Consider the following 18828-nt stretch of genomic DNA (forward strand, 5'->3'; position numbering starts at 1 on the left):
ATGTCCAGAATAGTAGGTTTAGTGAGCAGACTGCCAAGAATTTTGTATGTTTACGCTGCGATGCTCAATCTGCCCTCCCCTCCTTAAAGTGGTTAAATTTTCTAGGTTGTGTCATTTGTACCGTAAAGAATGGAAAAAATCTGCGTACAAGAAGGAAGCAAGGGTAGTGTCCCACCAAAAGCTTTGTACATATGGGCAGTTAACTTGTGGTGCTTGCTTCTGTCTCTTTCTAGGCGGTGAAGAAGCGCCCACAGCTGAAGCTGATTGTGACGTCGGCCACGTTGGATGCGGTCAAGTTTTCCCAATACTTCTTCGAGGCGGTACGTGCGCGGCACTTTCCTCCAATAAATGTTTCAGTAATGTGTACAAGCCATCAGTTATTTCTGTTTTTTTTTTTTTTTGTAAGTTTATACTATGTGGGATTCCGTGTTTTTGGAGTTCATTTCTCGTGTAATTTGGAGGGTGTTTTTTGGAGTTTATTTTTTGCTGAAAATTTTGTTTATCGAAGCTAATTTTTGTTAGATTCCCAATTCATAAAGAAAAAAAAATGTTTTTTATGGTGTTTCCAATTTTTAAGACTTAAAAAACAAAATAAATCAAGTCCGGGTTCCATGACCCATTGTCTAACCTTGACAGGCTAAACGGTAAACCCCTTTTGTAAGTAGTTTGAGATTTCAGAGGAAACCAAAGTGGGATCGCTTCAGGACAACTAACCCTGTGCTCTTATAAAGTTAATTTGTAAAACACCGTCTTTTTTTGCTTTTTATTTTGTCATTGTGACCTCGAAATTCAGCTTTTTTGATAAATCCGAATTAACGAAAAATTTATCAGAATTAATTAAAAATTTACCGGCGAGTATTTTCCGGATTTTTTTGGATTTATTCGAAAATACTGAACCCTAATTATATGTTTCATATCTTATACTAGCTCTGTGTGTACATCTGTGACATTTCTGAAATGTGTAGCAGGCAGCTTGTATGAAACCAAACTAGCCTGTGATGGTCAGGTAGTATAATAAGTCCAAGATAAAGGACAGTTCAGAATGAGAGAAGCCGCCTCGGTGGCTCCGAGGCGAGAGCGCCGGCCTACGGATCCCCAGGTGGCGGGTTCGAATCCCGACCGAGGTGCCCGCAATCTGACTGAGGCTTATTGCTGAGAAGGCGCCGTGTAACCGAGCTTTCGGTTGCACGTCAAAAGATCCCCAGGTGGTCCAAATTAATCCTCAGTCCTCCGCTGGGGGGTGCCAGATGCCTTCGTAGGTTTGGCACGTAAAACCCCCAAATTTGACTTTAGAATGAGAGAATTTCCTGTTCCATGTGGGAGCAATGCATGTTCATGGGCTTGTTTTATGGTGTGACTACAGAAGCAACAAACTACTAACGAATTGCTTAATTAAAAATATAAAAAAATACTTTTCACGGACATGTTGAAGTGGGGGCTTATGTAGCATTGAATGCATCGCTCCCATTCCTTTTTACTGTCCACAGCCCATCTTCACAATACCGGGAAGGACTTTCCCAGTTGAGATTCTCTACACAAAGGAACCTGAGACTGACTACCTGGACGCTTCGCTCATCACCGTGATGCAGATCCATCTTACCGAGCCTCCAGGTTGGGAGAAATATTTGCAAACAACTCTGATTCTGCTCTCAGACATCAGAAAGATTAAGGCTTATTTTACGGTAAACTATAGGGTGCCCAACATTGACTCTTGACAATGGTCATTTTTCCAGGATTTGTCCTCCTGTAAGGCCCTGTACTATTTCCTTAATAAAGCATTAAACGGGCATAGTATTTGTGGCACTTTAAAGCTAGCAAGTTCCGACAAAGTTCAGACGCGCTGCTGAGAATTTTTATAAATGAGTAGCCTTAAATGGGTAGGGATTCGTAAAATGGAGGAATAGTAGTATAAACTCATTAGAACAGACTGTGATAGTGATGAAGATTTTGGTCCGTCATAAAAGGAGTATGCAGGCCGCAGACATTCCTACTACAGAATTAGAGGTTGGTTATGACTGGAGTCTGTTATAACCAGTGAGACTGACAAAATGTAAATGGATAACAGAAAAGAAATGGTTTATTTGAACATCTGTACTTTGGAACATCGTGATTTTTACAGCGAAGCTGTTATGCGCTAGGATTTGGGAAAAAATGTGTCCCCGGATGTTGACAGAAAACTCCCCATTGGTCGGGGCAAGTATGAATAAATAAAAAAAGGGGGCAACCAGCGTGAGTCAGCCTTCCTTGGCATTATTAGATAAGTGAGGTCCTGATCCCTTGTTATCATCTCTAGGCTTTGTCCTCAAGGTCATACTAGAAGTCGTCCTTGAGGTCGTCCTAGATGTTGTCCTTGAGGTCGTTTTAGTAGTCGTCCTCGAGGTCGTCCTAGAAGTCGTCCTAGACGTCGTCCTAGAAGTCATCCTTGAGGTCGTCCTAGACGTTGTCCTAGTAGTTGTCCTCGAGTTTGTCCTAGAAGTCGTCCTTGAGGTCGTCCTCTAGGCGTTGTCGTCGAGGTCATCCTAAAAGACGTCATGAAAATAACAGCTTCGCTGGTCTTCCATCTTCACGTGAAGTGGAAATTTTTTAATTGAGCTGTCCCAATGATCGTCATCACTGCGCGCTTTGGATCGTACGAGGTTTGCAAGGTGTCGAGTGTGATGACAGCACTTAGCAAAATGGGCGCCATCGCTACCGAACCAGCCATGCAGTGTCCAAAATAATGACTGCTGTCAGAGTCCACCATAATGGAATGGTGAACTACTTACAAACTCCCTAATATACTAGTCCATTATATTCAAATGTATACGTTATAACAGAATCTGTAATGAGCGAAGTTGGCTCAATGGCATAAATGGAAGACCAACCAAACTTTGCGAATCGGTACATTGTAACTGAATGTCTGCTGTAACCATATCTGTTGGAACAAGGTTATACTCTATATTTTGAAAGGTTTTAAAGATTTCGAGGCTCTTATTACAATACTCGAAACTTAGAAGTTTTAAACCTTAGTTTCTACGACTGAGTGCACTTATGCTTCATTTACTTCCCAGGTGACATCTTGCTGTTCCTGACCGGTCAAGAGGAAATCGACACCGCCTGCGAGATTCTCTACGAACGGATGAAATCCCTCGGGCCGGACGTGCCCGAGCTGATCATTCTTCCTGTTTACTCGGCACTGCCCAGCGAGATGCAGACGAGGATCTTCGAACCTGCCACGCCGGGTTCCAGAAAAGTATATACTTTCCTTTCGGATGTCTGTTACCTCCGTTCCTTTAGAAACTGAGGTCTCGTATAGATTGCACTGCTGCTTCAGTGTTTAAGGTGTGGCAACAGACTGGCTCTATGCGGAGCACAAGTTCGTCTGCTTCTTTTGCAGGGGTTGTGGCGACGTCAAAACGCTAAGCTGTGATTGGCTCTGGTTGAAGGACAGTGAATAGAACTCAAAGCAAGCCACCTTGAGGTCTACCCACTAGTATTCTTCAATCAGAACCACAACCCCTGCAAAAAAAAAAGCAGACGAACTTGCGCTCCGCTTATTTTTTCTTTTTAAAGTGATAGCGTTATACGGGAATGCTGCACATACCTCGCTTGCTCATGTTGGTGTTGGCCGCATTGAAGGGAAGAGAGAGCATCAGCAACAAAGCGCAGCTGGTGGTTTGCTCTCATAGCACGCATGACCAATGGATACAGAATGCGTCGTGAAATTCTTAAGGCAGTTTTATTTGCCCACCTCTTGAGAATTGTTTTGTTTGTTCTAATTCTGGGTCACATGGGCACCCATCCCGGTGCACTGCCAGAGTGCACGGTGGGGACTGTCTTACTGACCATGAATTTATCTTGCTACTATGCATGACCATACATGTTATCTTGTAATCAGCGGCCCGTAGAATGTTTTGGAGGAGGTGCGAAAATGGTCCGCGTCGACATGGGGCACAGTCGACGACGTGAAGCTGCAAAGTGTCCCACTAACAGCTATCGCTGTAATAGACCCATGAAGTGCCTTTGTACCTCCGCCGCACTCGACCAAACGTCTAAGCCAGGCGACTTTCTTTGCCACTCTCAGGTTGTGATTGCTACCAATATTGCCGAAACATCCCTGACCATTGATGGAATCTATTATGTCGTCGATCCGGGCTTTGTGAAGCAGAATGTGTACAACCCCAAGACCGGAATGGATTCCCTGGTCGTCACCCCGATCTCACAGGTTTGTGGTCTTGGATGTTTTCTTGGAATTGGAATTGTGAGATGACTGTTTGCAGCATTTGTATGTGATGTCGCTGTTGCTGAATGAAACTGGCAGATTTATGCTTTTTTCACAGACTGTTTCTGCTAAGCTTTAGATTTCTTAATGCTTCTACTAGAATCCTGATCAAAATTGTCTGAGTGAATGTGCCCTTTCATAGCCGTGAAAGGTGTCATTTTAGTGGAAAGTATGGTAACCACAAGAGACGGGTCCTCCAAACTGGTTGGGACTTAGGCAGTGCTACTCGTGAGTGAATCTATACAGCGAGCAGGTTCATCTGCTTCTTGCACAGGGGGTGCAGTCACGTCACAGCACCGAGCTCAGATTGGAACGATATAGTTGGTGGACATGTCACAGCATCAAGCTTTGATTGGAGGATGCATAGCGGGTAGGCATAAACGCAGAAGTGTGTCCGCTCCTTGTGCAGAGGGTGTTTGGAGTCAGAGTGCCGAACTCCAGCATTGCCCGCAAGTCGTAGCAACGGGTACAATCTTGGTTTACAAGAAAAGGAGCATGGCAGTCATCGACTGCTTTGTGCTTGAAGTGTTACAAAGTGGGGGCCATGGCAGCTGCCACACTTGATTCGCAAAGCACATATGCAACCATGACCGTTTTTTCATGGCGCTGCCAGTGTGGAGCAGTTAACGATCATGCCTTCACTTTGATATGAATTGCGACTGAACATGGTTTGACCTACTAGCACTTGACAGATGGGCTGCAACGAACAAAGAACACACGGCCGAGACACTGTTCACTCCCTCTCACATTTTTTAATCTCCTGCTCTCATGCACGGAAAGGTTACTTACTCTCTGTATCATTCCTCTTCGCTCCCGTGCGAAGGGACACATTTGCCCGCCATGTACACCTGGTTTAATTCCACGAGTATGTTCCAACGATCCGGCGAGAATGTCTGCATAGAATGTGGCCAGTGCTTGTGAATACACCTATAGACGTATTTTAGTCCTATCGGTATGTTCTAATGGTTCAGTAAGTAAGTAAGTAAGTAAGTAAGTAAGACCAAGCCCTCCTAACCACAGGCCCAGGCCAAGCAGAGGGCGGGGCGTGCCGGTCGCACGGGGCCGGGCAAGACGTACCGGCTCTACACGGAGCGTGCGTACCGGGATGAAATGCTCACCACCCCAGTGCCCGAGATCCAGCGCACCAACCTGGCCTCCACGGTGCTCCAGCTCAAGGCCATGGGCATCAACGACCTGCTCTCCTTCGACTTCATGGACGCGCCCCCCACAGAGGTGGGCCCTCGCTCGTGGCCGGTGCTGCTTTAGACCGCCTCCGCGGCTTAATGCGGGATTTCTCAAAATTATTAGTCTTGAAGGACAGATATTTGTCTTGGATGGCAGTCAAGGAGCCTTCCCTGTCTTGACATTGATCCACTGAAGTGGTGGGGAAGCTTACAGACCTTATAAACAATAACACACATGCTGAGGAGGGCTCTCAGTTCTGCTGCAGTGGTGGCTGAGGCCTGCTAAAATAGTGCTTAAAGGGAAACTGATGTTGTTTTAGTACTTAAGAAAAAATTGGCTGTATGTTTGGTCACTCTGCCAAATTTATTTAAATGTTGTAGCTCTATAGGGTGGGCGGTGCGCTTACTTCGGGTGGTTCCTAGGAGAGGGTTTTGTATGGAAACACGTTGCATCACATAATTGTCTATTTGTGATGCTGTGTGCACACTTCCCTTCAGCACCACCTGGATGCAAAGCCTTTGCGCTAAATTTTCTGGATCACCAAGAGAGGAAAAGCATGCCCTTTCTACCTTCCCTTTCATGCCCTTTCATGCCTTTCCTTTCATGCCCTTCTCTTTCATGCCCTTTCTACCCTTCCCTGCTCCGCACTCTTTTTACATCGCCTCTTTCTGCTCTCTTTCTTGCCCTTTCCACCCCTCTCTGCTTTGAGCTCTTTCTATACCATCTTTTTCTGTTCCTCTCTTTTCTCGCCCTTTTCACCCCTCTCTGCTCCGCACGTTTTCTCGCACCACCTGCTTCTGTTCCTCCCGTTCCTGGATGCTATAATTGTAGCTCAGTCAGCAGCGCACTCAGCTTCCATGCTGGTGACGGGGGTTCAATGCCTAGCACCGGTTGCTGTTTTTTTTGTTTTTTTTTTAATTTTTAGCAGTTAGGAACTAACCAACCAAATTTCATGCTTACGCAGCTCCTGAGGTTGGTTGGTCCTATAAAGCTACCGCTTTAAGACACTCTGATCACCTTTATTTGGCCTCCAAGATTAAGAATAGGAAAATTGTTTCTTAAATTGATGCGCCGAGTAGCCATAACAAAGTTTTCAAAATAACGCTAAAGCCTCTTCTTCCTGGTGCGGGCAGTATTAGCAGATAATCGTGACGTGTTATGCAGAATTCTCAACACACTTCTGCGCCCGTGAGCTTTGCAGGTGAAGTCATGAACGTGGTTACGGTTCACCCTTTTTGCTAAAGTTGTTGGCCCATGTCTTTGTTAAAGGAGCTGTGCAACACTTTTAGTGCTTTGCTTAATTATTGTGGCAGTTGGTGTCTCGACCCTTCTGAAGTAAAGAACAAAAAAGCCGCTTTTGCCTGCTTGTCCTACTTTTTATTTAAAAAAAAAAAATGACAAAGATTGAGGTTTATGGCTCCTCTCAACCCGTTCACTATCCTCCGAGTCATGTGCGCTCTGACGTGAAAAGGGGGGGACGCACGGGGTCCTAGTGAAGTTCTCTCTCTAGTGCCATAAGTGAGCAGCGAGAACTCACCCGCTCGCGACCATGTGACCACGTGCTAGCGCTGCGCGATTGACATGGTGACCGGCTGCAGGCAAGGTGGAGCTCCAGGTGCTGAAGTACAGCGAGTCTCTGGGGAGTTTTAGAATAACGTACGCAATTTTAGCGCTAAATTTAGCGCTTGCGTTAGCGCTTGACACATGAGAGTCTTAGAATAGTGTCTCTCCGCCGCGACGCAAAAGCCCAAGCATCTCGCGCTTGCAACGCCACCGAGATGAGTCACTATTTTTATTTTACATACGAAATGCTAAAACAAGTTTTTTGGTCCAGTGTAACATTTTACATTTGTTTAAATGGGAGAATGCGACGCAAGCGGTCAACCGGTCGCGTCCGCATGCGTCGCCTCGGCAAGAGAGGTCTCGTGTACTGACCTTCGCCAATAAATGTTTGCGCGTTGCAAGTATCAAGTTGCCGGTGATCATTGCTCACCTTACTGGGTTTTCCAAACTGTGTGCAATGTCGTCCCACATTGAAAATTGCAGTCGCGAGGATGCCGCCGACGTCGCGCTCACGACGCCACCAAAGCGGCCACAGCCAGCCGCAGCCATGGTCCTGGGAGCCGCCATTCTTTAACTCTGCTCGTCTTGGCTCTAGCCAATTTCTCATTACAAATCCACCTTGGAGGAGCGCAAAGGCAAAGGAGCACAAGGTGAATTCGCCTCCGACGTTGCGCTCACGACGCCGCGAAACGTGGTTAGCGTTCGGCGCATGCGCTGTGGCGACGACGCTAATCTTTGCGTACGTAAAGCTTTAGCGCGTGCTATTCTATAACTCCCTACTGAGACTCGTTCCATATGCGGGAACGCTGTCCAAGCGTCCCAGCAAAGAGGACGCACAAGCACTGCTCGAGAGACCGAAAAAAGAAAGGAGTAAAGTGCGAACGTGCTCGTCCGGCTTCTGGCGGCTCTTCGCGGTAGCAGTTCGAGCCGACAGTTTGGTTGACCTCCGATAGATAGCACCACTGAAACGCCGTATAATAAAAATTTTGTCGATGATACCAGGTTTTTGACACATTTATATTTATGTTGGAGCAACAAGATTTTTAGAAAAATTACCTTTCATTGAGGAGGTAGTTGCACAACTTGCAATCTTTTTACAAGTCCCCCTTTGACGTCACGTCGCATAATTCTCGTGGCCGCCACTCGCGGCCTCAGATCGGGAAATATTTTAATTTTTGCCTCGCGACTGCACGGCAGAATCGCAACATTTCGAAGGAAGGAAGTATGTTTTCTGTCCTTTGTGACAAGATAAACAATGTCAACAGTACAAGAGCCAAATTCTTTCAACAATAAAATTGTTGCACAGCTCCTTTAATAAAGGTAGTGCACCTCTGTGCTTGTTCTCGAAGTGGTCTATGGGTGCAAGGTAGTTTTAGGGCTTGGCTTCATGATGGTGACTTTACCATGCCATACTTGTCTGCGGTGAGATGTGTGACAGCCCATGCACCTTGAACAGTCATGTATCGAGCTATGCAAGCACACCCTTCACTTCATAAATACCACGAAAACTGTGGAAAGGTGTCCAGACTGGTGTCTCGGGTGTGAAAACACATGCAGCATCTGCGTGGAGGCAACTTTCGCAAGCTTGCCACTGCACACATTCACTCACAATTGGCACCTGCCAGACATTTGAAAGCTCTGGGCATGTCATACCCTGCAGTTGGTTTTTTGTTTTTAGTGCATCTAGTGATAGTACGTTCCGCTCTACTGCTTGTAGTGTTAGGATCCACGAAAAAAGAAAAAAATGCTAGAATTCGCCTTAGCTTGTTTTCTTTAAGAACCTCTTCAGCTTCGCTTTAAACTGGAAAAACAGTTTGCATTGAAGATGGATATGATGCCGTCTCATGGAATTATTCGAAATAGTTATTTTAGCTCTGCCTTAACCCAGGGAAAACCTTGGTCTTAAAAAGTATGTAAAAAAAAAAGAGAAAAAAATTATATACAAGTTACACATGGCATATTTTATAAGTACTACAGCCAGCAAGTGCACATTTATATGTACAGTTACATCAATTCAAAGTTTCATACCCAGGCTGTTTACAGGCTGTTTACAGGCTTGTTTTGAAAAGCTCTTCCTGTTTTCTCAAGATAAATTTTTTTCATCACAACACAAAGATTTGCCCATGGCGGTCTTTGGATCTACAACTTAGATCTGAATACATTTTCTAGGGTTGGATGTCTGATAAATAAGAGAGTGCAACAAAACCAGTATTGTTGAAAAATGTTAATGACTAAATTTTATTGCTGGCAAAGATTTCAATTATTATTTCTTAATCATCAGCAAAGTAATTTTAACTTGCGATATACTTTTATAAAATGAAGCTAAAGTTATAAGAATGGTTTTGCTGCTCTCTTTATTGTTTGTAGAATATGCAGACATACCGTAGAATACCGTGCAACCGCCCATACCACATTAAGCGCCCATTCCCAAATTTGTAAAATCTGAGAAAATATGCACAGTACATTGATATGTAGAATTGATGACCGGACAAGCACCCATCCCCCATTTTTTCATGATTATCTCAAAATCTTGAGTGGGCGCTTGCCCGGTATTTTACGGTAATAGGAACACAATAGCTTGTTTGTGCTTAGCATGAAAAAGTATAATACAGGGTGTCACAAAAGAAAATTTACACAGTCTTTTTTACCGCAAAAATAAACTAGACATCGCCGAACGCTTATTCTCCGCCCAAAGTTAGCGCTAGAGGTCGCAACCAGATGTCAAAGTTTCAGCCCGATCCGATAACTTAATCAAAAGTTACAAGTGATTTTCTGAAATTTTCAATGGGAGAATGGCGGCCGACGGAGTTTTCAAACACATGGGGCTCTATAACACCAGAAACCGAAAACGGGCAAAAATGGGCTCCATTTTCCTATTGAAATTTTCAGAAAATCCCTTATAACTTTTGATTGAGTTATCGGATCGGGCTGAAACTTTGGCATCTGGTTGTGACCTCTAGGGGCCCTAAACTCGTCAAACACAAAGTTCGGGCCGAAGTTGACGGAGCGCACCGATTGGACAACCACGACGATGACTTCGCGTTTTTGTCGCCAATGTCCAATTAGCGCCCTCCGCGAACTTTCGGCTCCAACTTTGTGTTTGACGAGTTTAGGGCTCCAGCTCTACCTTTGGGCGGAGAATGAGCGTTCGGCGATGCCTAGTTTATTTTTGCGGTAAAAAAGACCGTGTAAATTTTCTTTTGTGACACCCTGTAGAAGTGAGAATTTAATATAAATGAGATGAGAAACAACAGAAAAATGATCCAAGACCAGGGTTTCCCCTTGACCCATTGTTACTTTTTGGGTGAAAGATCCTGCAATGTATGTTTGTTTTGGATAGTGGCTGGCTACCATCACGAATCAGTATATCTGGTCAATCAGTGGCCCAGGAGTTTGCCAGAGGACTATTACTGCTATGCTAGGTAACCAAGTTGGTAGTCAAAAAAGAAAAAAAAAAAAAAAAATTATTGTGCGAGTATGTTTATACAGCCTAGAATGACGACTTGTCTCCCAGCTGTCGACGAGAAATTTAGCCAGTACCGTACAAACCGCTAGCCTGGGGTCTTTTGCGTGCACCATGCAGTAATGATACCTGACCGAACGCTGGTACGATGCTCATCCAGATTGAAACAGGCACGGCAGGGGTGGGGATTGAGCCCAGGATCCCTGGGTTATGCAGCGCAAGCTTTTGCTCCTTGTGCTCCGAGCTGGTGTGCGCTAGCCCACTCGGCCACTGATCCCCCCTTTAGTAGTTCGAGATATGGTTGTACAGTTCAGCAACAGGTCACACAATCATTTTGACCAGAGACAAAAAAAATCTGCATTCCTGCTTAGCATACGATTGGAATCACACCCATGACTCAATCTCAAGGACGTCTGCATTTCTAGGCACACGTTTTAAGTAAAACGGTTGTTGGACACACAACAAAGGATTTGGGCACATTTTGGGTAACTGGCTCAAAGCTCCCTGTGGAGAGCTCCCTATTTTGCACACTTGCTTTTGTCTGTTAAACTTGAGCCATGAATAGCATTGTGAGAAGTCAGTAGAAATGCAACAATTGCAAAATTTTCTTTCAGACCCTGATTATGGCCCTGGAACAGCTTCATTCCCTAAGTGCTCTAGACAACGAGGGACTGCTGACTCGACTTGGGAGGAGGGTGAGTGGCATGTTTCAGCAGAGCCTAGCTAGGGGTCGGATACAAATAGCAGATGAATGCATTCTGCTCGGGGGCACATTGGAAGACGTGCCTTTCTGATGGAAATTTCCTTGGTCTTGCCAGATGGCCGAGTTTCCCCTGAGTCCCAACTTGGCCAAAATGCTCATCATGTCGGTGCACCTGGGATGCAGCGAGGAGATCCTGACTGTGGTCTCCATGCTGTCAGTGCAGAACGTCTTCTACAGGCCCAAGGTGCGTGTCGAGTCTCCTTGATGCTAACTTGCACTGTCGTTGCATGAACTGATGACCACGGCACAGTATATGGAGATCCAAGTTACAGAGAATTTCTTAATGAAGCAACGGTGCAGGGTAAGGGGAATTAAATTGCAGCTATGAACAGCCTTTTTTTTTTATGCACATTTCTTATTGACAGTGCTCCTCAAACTTAATGCTGCCACTGGGTCAGCCAAATATTGATCTATTGCTAGCTATTGCTGGGTTGTGATTGGGGAGTCGAGTCTCCACCCTATAGTTAGACCGATAGGTGTAAGAACAACACAAAAGGCTCAAGGTACACCTAAGCACTTCTTATGAGTTGTGAATGCAAAAGCATGGACTTCATTCTTCCGTTCCCTTATTTCATCTGCAGCGTATTTGCGTCGACGGCCACGCAGCACCATGGGGTGGCCGGCCATTGAAACTAATGCGCAGCGTCAGTTTCAACGATTGGCCACCCCATGGCGCTGCGTGTCAGGCGTATGGGAGCCTCATCGACACGCGCCAGCCAGTAGGACTGAAGACGAAAAGCCATCAGCTTTACTTCGCTTATTTGGAATCGGGGAAGCTAGGTGCCGTGTCTAGACTTTTCGCGTGCTTTCATAGCTGGGAGCTGGCTTTATGTGGAGAAAGGATTTAAGGTGCCGTTTTTGCGCTTCAAATTGATGATGTCTCTCACTTCATGAGACAGTTAATGCTTTCAGATTAAAAAGTGCCAAAAATGGACCCTCATATGGTGGCATTCAGATTGGGGAGCACTCTACATATTTAATTACTAGCAGATCACGTAACCTCTCATTTATTTGTAAAGCATCAGACTCTGATGTTCCCATACCTGTATTTCAAATGTGCATTTACATGGACACTTGATCTAGAAGAGATAACAAGCGCTGTATTTGGAGGAATCATCTTGTTCTTATTTCTATATAGACAAAGTGATACCACTTCTCTTCAGGCTTCATTTGTAAGGTGGCGAGATCTGGAACTCCCTCGTTGGTGTTTGTCATAGAAAGGTGGTCTATTAATGCATAAGCATTAACCGTCCTATAAAGCAAAGCCGGCATTGTCTAGCCGTTTGTAGCAGAAAAACGGTACCGAAATTCCCATTGGCTGCGACGCTTCATGTGGCTCCATAGCAACGGTGTCATCGTTGCTAAGGAGCCAGCCGAACTGCTGGCGGCGCAGCTGGAGTGGGGTACGCGGGTATACACTGGCCTGAGGTTGAGCCTAACGTTAGGCCTTTCGTTACGCTTTGAGGTCTAACATCGTCAACCGGTACACACAGCTAGGGCAATGATTATGATGAGAGGACACGTGATTCACCAGCACGCGCTGCGCTGAGCTTTGCACTCCTGGCACCGTGCTGAGCTTCGCACCCCAGCCGTTGCCTCACCCAGCGGGGCAGCAGTCACCAGCAAGCCAAAGCGGTCTGCATGGCGCATCGCCGCCCTCCCTGCCGGCACTGCGGCCGCTTCTGCTCCTCTTGGCGCCGAGAATGCTTTTGCATTCACAACTCATAAGAAGTGCTTAGGAATCCTCGAAATTTTTCGGTTCTGGTTTCTAGACCAGCCTTACACCTTTTGTCTCGTGGTCCAGAGAAATTTCGTGCGACCAATTCTTGAATGCTCATCGACTTTCCGTGCACCAGGACAAGCAAGCCCTGGCCGACCAGAAAAAAGCCAAGTTCAACCAGCTCGAGGGCGACCACCTGACCCTGCTCTCGGTGTACAACTCCTGGAAGAACAACAAGTTCTCCAATGCCTGGTGCTATGAGAACTTTGTCCAGATACGCACGCTCAAGAGAGCCCAGGACGTCAGGAAACAGCTGCTCGGGATCATGGACAGGTCGGTGCTTGGGGCCCCATTAGAGATCAGACGAGATAGAGTAGCAGCTATATAATGTCTGTTGCCCTAGTAGCTTGTGCCTCGACCTCGGTTAGCATGTTGGGAACACTGAAGATTTCCACTTCCAATAGCCTTTCCATTGCCGCATTAATGTGGGCAATACTATCAACCAGTTACTGTGCACAGGCTGGCCCAAAGCTGGCTGACCTATGTTGCAGATCAGTTGCATTCTTGGTGCATGTTTGGAGTGACAAAGTTTCAAGAAATGTTTAGAGGTGCAGCAGGTGAGGGCAGTGCAAAATGCTTTTAGTGTATTCTAATCACATTGTTCCTCTAGGTTCTGATGAGGACAAGCTCTACAGTAACATTATGGTGCCTAAAATGTGTCTTCGTCTAACGTTTACCATGTATTCATTTATGGTCCCTCAATTTCTGCCTGATGACGTCATAGAACTGTTATGCTTCCGTCTATTGCGGTCGTGGTGGTGGCTTAGCAGCGGAGGTGAATGCAAGACGCTGATTCCAATTGTACGCTGCTCTTCAGCTTCACAGTCCACGGAAACATCGGCAGCCACGAGTTGGGACGACATGCAGACGGCGACACTCGTGCTTTTCGTTGGAACTTGTACAACCATCCACCGGTGTCGCGACATCCGACAGTATGACACGCCAGCTCCTGTAATCTAATTTGTCGCCATTTTGAGACTAGTTCCGACACGTGGCTGATATGGGATGCCACGCACGCCAGCCAGAGACTTGCTTTAGGCACCGTAGTAAAACTCTTGCCCCAGTGCATTCCCAAATGGAAAGGAATATTGACTATTTTTTCTGCAAGTCGCCTTTACGGATTTGACTGTCGGCGTGTTCTAAAACAGTTTGTCGTTCCCTGTTGTGACATCCGTGCAGGCACAAGCTGGACGTGGTGTCATGCGCCAAGAACACGGCCCGCGTGCAGAAAGCCGTGTGCAGCGGCTTCTTTAGAAACGCAGCCAAGAAGGACCCCCAAGAGGGCTACCGCACCCTGGTGGACGGTCAGGTGGTCTACATACACCCTTCCAGTGCCCTCTTCAACCGCCAGCCAGAATGGCAAGTGTCGCACAATATGTCTAGGGAGGCGGGGTTAGACGGCGGAGCGCGTTGGCGCACCACAGTTTGGAGCACTTGGAGCAAAAGCTCATGCTGTAGATACCAGGGTTCCTGGGTTCGATTCCCACTACTTCTCATTTCGACCTGAAGAGGCGCCGTACCGGCAAGCGGTCATGGATCACCACTGCGGGGATGCTCGTTAAATGGGTGCTCGGACATTTTCTTTGTAGTCCCCGATTTGCCTGATACTTTGCTAAACACACCAACGAACATTGCTGATATAGAAACCCAGATATTTGCCAATATCACTTTTTTTTGCAGTTATTGAATTTACAATTGTGGACCTCACTGTGTTTTTCAAAGTGAAAGTCCCTACTGGCAACAATGAAAAAATGCCGACAGCAGAAGGCAGGGGTTCACTCTTCGGACTGTAGACTTTGTTCCCAACTGACTACAAGCAATTTCATGGTGAAGGTTTGAGAATTTTTGCTTTTGCAAACTTTTTGCATTATTTTGTATTATTTCGAATTTCCAAACTATTTGAAAAATCGATTGTTTCGAACTTAATGCATTAAGAAATTCGCAATTCACAAACTTTCAAACTTACTAAATTAAAAACTTCAACGATTTTCAAACTTTCGAATTTGTTTCTTGTAAAGTTTGAAAAGTATCATACTTCCAAACCTGCCATCTTGAAAAGTTAGACGAACTGCGAATCTCATCAGAATCCAAAATTTTGCGCTGAAGGTTTTATTCGTTGCTCCTAGGTGGAGCCACCACACGACTTGTTGCCTCTTTTGCCCGTTGTTGGCGAGCCCCGACTGGCGTTGACTGCCCCCACTTCGTTGTTTGCTGCTTCGGAAAGCGAGCAAAGCGTGCAACCCAACCGACCCAACTGCCAGCACACTGCATTTCGCGCTGTTTTGGTTGCACGTGCAGGCTCGTGTTAGCAAGGGCAGAAGAATCGCGCAGAAGCAAACGGCTGAGGGCGAATTGCTTCTGCGGGTGAATGGAGTTTCTCTGAGGCACCCTGCCCTTCCCCCGAATGAACGGCGCGCAAGCCACAAATAGGAGAAGGTTTCGAGTCTAGTCCGCTGTACATCGCCACTCCATCGGAGGAAAACATGTAGACAGCAGTACAGACCGCTCGAGTCAATGTTTTTAGAGAATCTAAAAGCATTGGGTCGAATTTAGAACCAAATTTCGTAACCAGTTTTTGGGTATGTGGATTTCAGTGTACATACAAAGCCTTGTTCTGTTTGAAGCAGTAGCTTAAAGGGGAACTCCGGCGATATTTTGAGCAATCCCAACTAACCATATATTCGAAATCGCCGTCCGTTACTCTTTTCGGTATGCTATTTAGTATCGCGAAATTCAGAATAGTTATTGTGAAACCGGCAAATGAAAACGACGCCAAAACGAAGATTCGAATATACCCGCGCTTTTCATTGCCCTGACGTCACGGTTGGGCTGGATTGCGGTTCGAGCGGGCAGTCTAAATATGAACTATGCCGAGCATTTGTATCGTGCTGCTGCGCGGGAGCTGGAGCGACCTTCCAAAGCATTCATTTGACACCATGAAACTGTTTGTAATCAGATGTGAACAAAGTCTACAGCCCAAAAAGTGAACTCCTACCCTACCATGACGTCACTTTTTCAATGTTGCCCGTATAGCTTTTTATTTTGAAAACTTGATGAGGTCCAAAATTGTAAATTCTGTAACTGCACGAAAAAAAGTTATTTTGTCCAAATATTTGGGTTACTAGTTCAGCGATGTTTGTTGGTGTGTCTAGCAAGCTTTTAGGCAAATCGGGGACTACGGAGATTCCGTTTGTTGCGGCCTTCGATATTAGCAGAGACGCGTGGAAATTTCAACTGGAGCTTAAGTTCACATGTATTTTGTATATCAAATTATCGATATATCAAACTATTTTACGATCCCGTTTGAATTCGATATATCCGTGTTCGACTGTACTTTAAATTTCGCGATACAGAATAGCATACTGGAAATGGTAAAGGCCAGTGATTCCAAAATGAGGTATAATTAGTTGGGGTAGCTCGAAAAATTGCTGCAGGTACTCCTTTTAAGACCTTGGGCTAGTGGTGGTACTGCACTGGCTAGATTTCTCACGTACAACAGACACCAGATTCCCATAAGAGCCGACAAGCTTACCGCTGTCTAAACATGCGCACAGGACAATTAATTACACTATGTGTAGAGCGAAGCACGGAATACTAGATGTGTGCCTTCTTTCCAGACTTTCGGCACTTCTGCAGTGAAAAGAATGCATTGTGAAAACTCTGTCTCCAAAATTTTTTGGCGAACCGACGTGAGCACAAGGATGGGTGTAGTCCAGTTGATTGAACTTTGTTCAAACAGGTGGTTAACGTGGTTGATGAGCGTTTAGTTTCAGTACTTCCGGTTGCTTCAGGAAGACACACTTATACATAGTGTTGCACACTTAGAAGTAATTGTGTAAACTGTGGGAAGTTAGTCAGCCTGAATGTGTGTCTGTTGTCTGCTGTAGATGAGAAACTTAGCCAGTGCAGTACTACTGCTGGTCGAGTCTTTAATGTGCATCATGCAGTGGTGATACAATCATGACACACGACTGACTGCATGCCGGTACGAGGCTCATCCAGACCAAAGACGGGCAGGGGTGGGCATTGAACTCGGGATCCCATGGTACTTCGGTGCAAGTTTTGTGCCCAACTGTTGTAGTGCACTTGGCAATGCTGTCAACATTGAAGAGGTTTCCGACTTTCTAGGGTGGTCTATTACGAGCTGGTCCTGACAACCAAGGAGTACATGCGGGAGGTGACCACCATCGACCCCAAGTGGCTGGTGGAGTTTGCGGCGTCCTTCTTCAAGTTTGCCGACCCCACCAAGCTGAGCAAGCACAAGAAGCAGCTCCGGCTGGAGCCCTTGTACAACAAATACGAAGAGCCCAACGCCTGGCGAATCTCGCGCGTCCGCAGGCGCAGGAACTGAAATCATCACACTAGTCGAACAACATTCGCAAGATTCCGGAAGTGCAGCAGTTGTGTTCAAGAAGTGCCACGGACCAGCAAGTGTTTCTGGAACATTCTTTTCTATACATCCATTTTTTTCCTGTTTCACCGTACAGAAGTTTCTTTGGAGCAAGGCGATGAAAAGATTACGGAATTCTGAAATTCTTAAAAATATACACCTTCATCGTTTAGAGAACTGCACATGTGGATAATGGCAGAACAGCCGACACCATGTCTTGTAGGTCTAAAACCCTTTGCGTCTAACGACTTATAAGTCTAATGCTACACGTGGATTATGATCTGCACAGTTGTAAATTTGTCAATGACTATTGTGGCTGCCATTTCCCAGATTTTTCAGAGCTTTAGATAGCCGGCAGACTTTCAAAAAAGGTCCGTAAGTTTCTGAAGTATGCTATGTCTTGATCCAAAAAAATTATTTCATACTTTTACATTTTCTTTTTGTACAGTTATTCTCTCTGCATTATGCATCATATTTTTTTTTAAGGTTATAATTTTATTAGCATGTGTATATGCATCTTAAGAATCATATGTTTGTACATAAGTATGTATGCAACGTTGATGTGAAAAATGTTAACTTGAAATGGCAGTGCACTCGACCCTTCTCTCTAAAGCTGAACCTTAGTGGACTAATTGGTTTTTGTGAGGACCACCTGTACAATCTTTCCACTGATCAGTGTTGTAAATAGAACCTTTTCTGAGCACGAAATGGCTTTGTCTGTTGTGGAAAGGAGAAAGTGTATTCTACTGAAGCTTCACATAGCACTCCCATGCAGAGGCTGAAACGGTGGATCTGGAATTGTCCATTTAAACCCAATTTTAAAATGCAAGGTTACATGCAATAGCAATAGACAAATTCGAAAGTAGAGCTCCCAAAGGCATCTGCTATACCACTAGTCTTGCCAATGCACGCAAAAGTTAGTGGTTCGATTACCTGATGAGCTTTGTAGAAACTGACCTCAATACACTACTGGTATAACTTTCATCTGAGCAAACAGAACTGCCTACAGAAAATGGCACGAGTCAACTTCTCACATTATTACATCTAGCCTCAACTGTTGACTGCAGCTTGAGAGCATAACCTCATACCTTCACACTCCAATGAATACTCATAAATGTAGGCACAAACTTATCGTTCAATAAATGTCAACAGGAATCTTTATTGTTGGTCCCATGCACAAACCACCCTTACTTCAAAAATAATGTGGGAGATTTAATGCCATATTTTCTGGAATATAGTCTGCAGTCAGTGCATACCCAATTTCGGGTGAAAAAAGTGTTTCTCTTAGGCCGTCCACACCGAGTGCACAGCCCAGAATAAGCGCAACCTTCATCCATGTTTAACATGGGTTAAGAAAGCCCCATGTGTTAGTCTAACAAGGAAGAGCATTCCATCCTGAATATTAAAAAATATATATGTAACG

General features: G+C 45.3%; 1 protein-coding gene across 1 annotated transcript in view; it reads left to right on the forward strand.

Moving 5' to 3' along the window:
- The window catches only part of LOC121835036 (ATP-dependent RNA helicase DHX8-like), a 40047-nt gene extending 22588 nt beyond the window's left edge, over positions 1-17459 (forward strand). Inside the window, exons 16-25 of the mRNA XM_042288948.1 lie at positions 234-320; positions 1488-1611; positions 3051-3232; positions 4064-4204; positions 5282-5494; positions 11087-11167; positions 11291-11419; positions 13092-13288; positions 14195-14374; positions 17144-17459. Of these exons, the coding sequence (XP_042144882.1) occupies positions 234-320; positions 1488-1611; positions 3051-3232; positions 4064-4204; positions 5282-5494; positions 11087-11167; positions 11291-11419; positions 13092-13288; positions 14195-14374; positions 17144-17366 (1557 nt within the window). The 3' untranslated portion in view covers positions 17367-17459. The remainder of the gene's footprint in view (positions 1-233; positions 321-1487; positions 1612-3050; positions 3233-4063; positions 4205-5281; positions 5495-11086; positions 11168-11290; positions 11420-13091; positions 13289-14194; positions 14375-17143) is intronic.
- The last annotated feature ends 1369 nt before the right edge of the window (positions 17460-18828 follow it).

This window comes from Ixodes scapularis, unplaced genomic scaffold (assembly GCF_016920785.2).
Source record: "Ixodes scapularis isolate PalLabHiFi unplaced genomic scaffold, ASM1692078v2 PGA_scaffold11__112_contigs__length_91849675, whole genome shotgun sequence".
NCBI lineage: Eukaryota > Metazoa > Arthropoda > Arachnida > Ixodida > Ixodidae > Ixodes > Ixodes scapularis.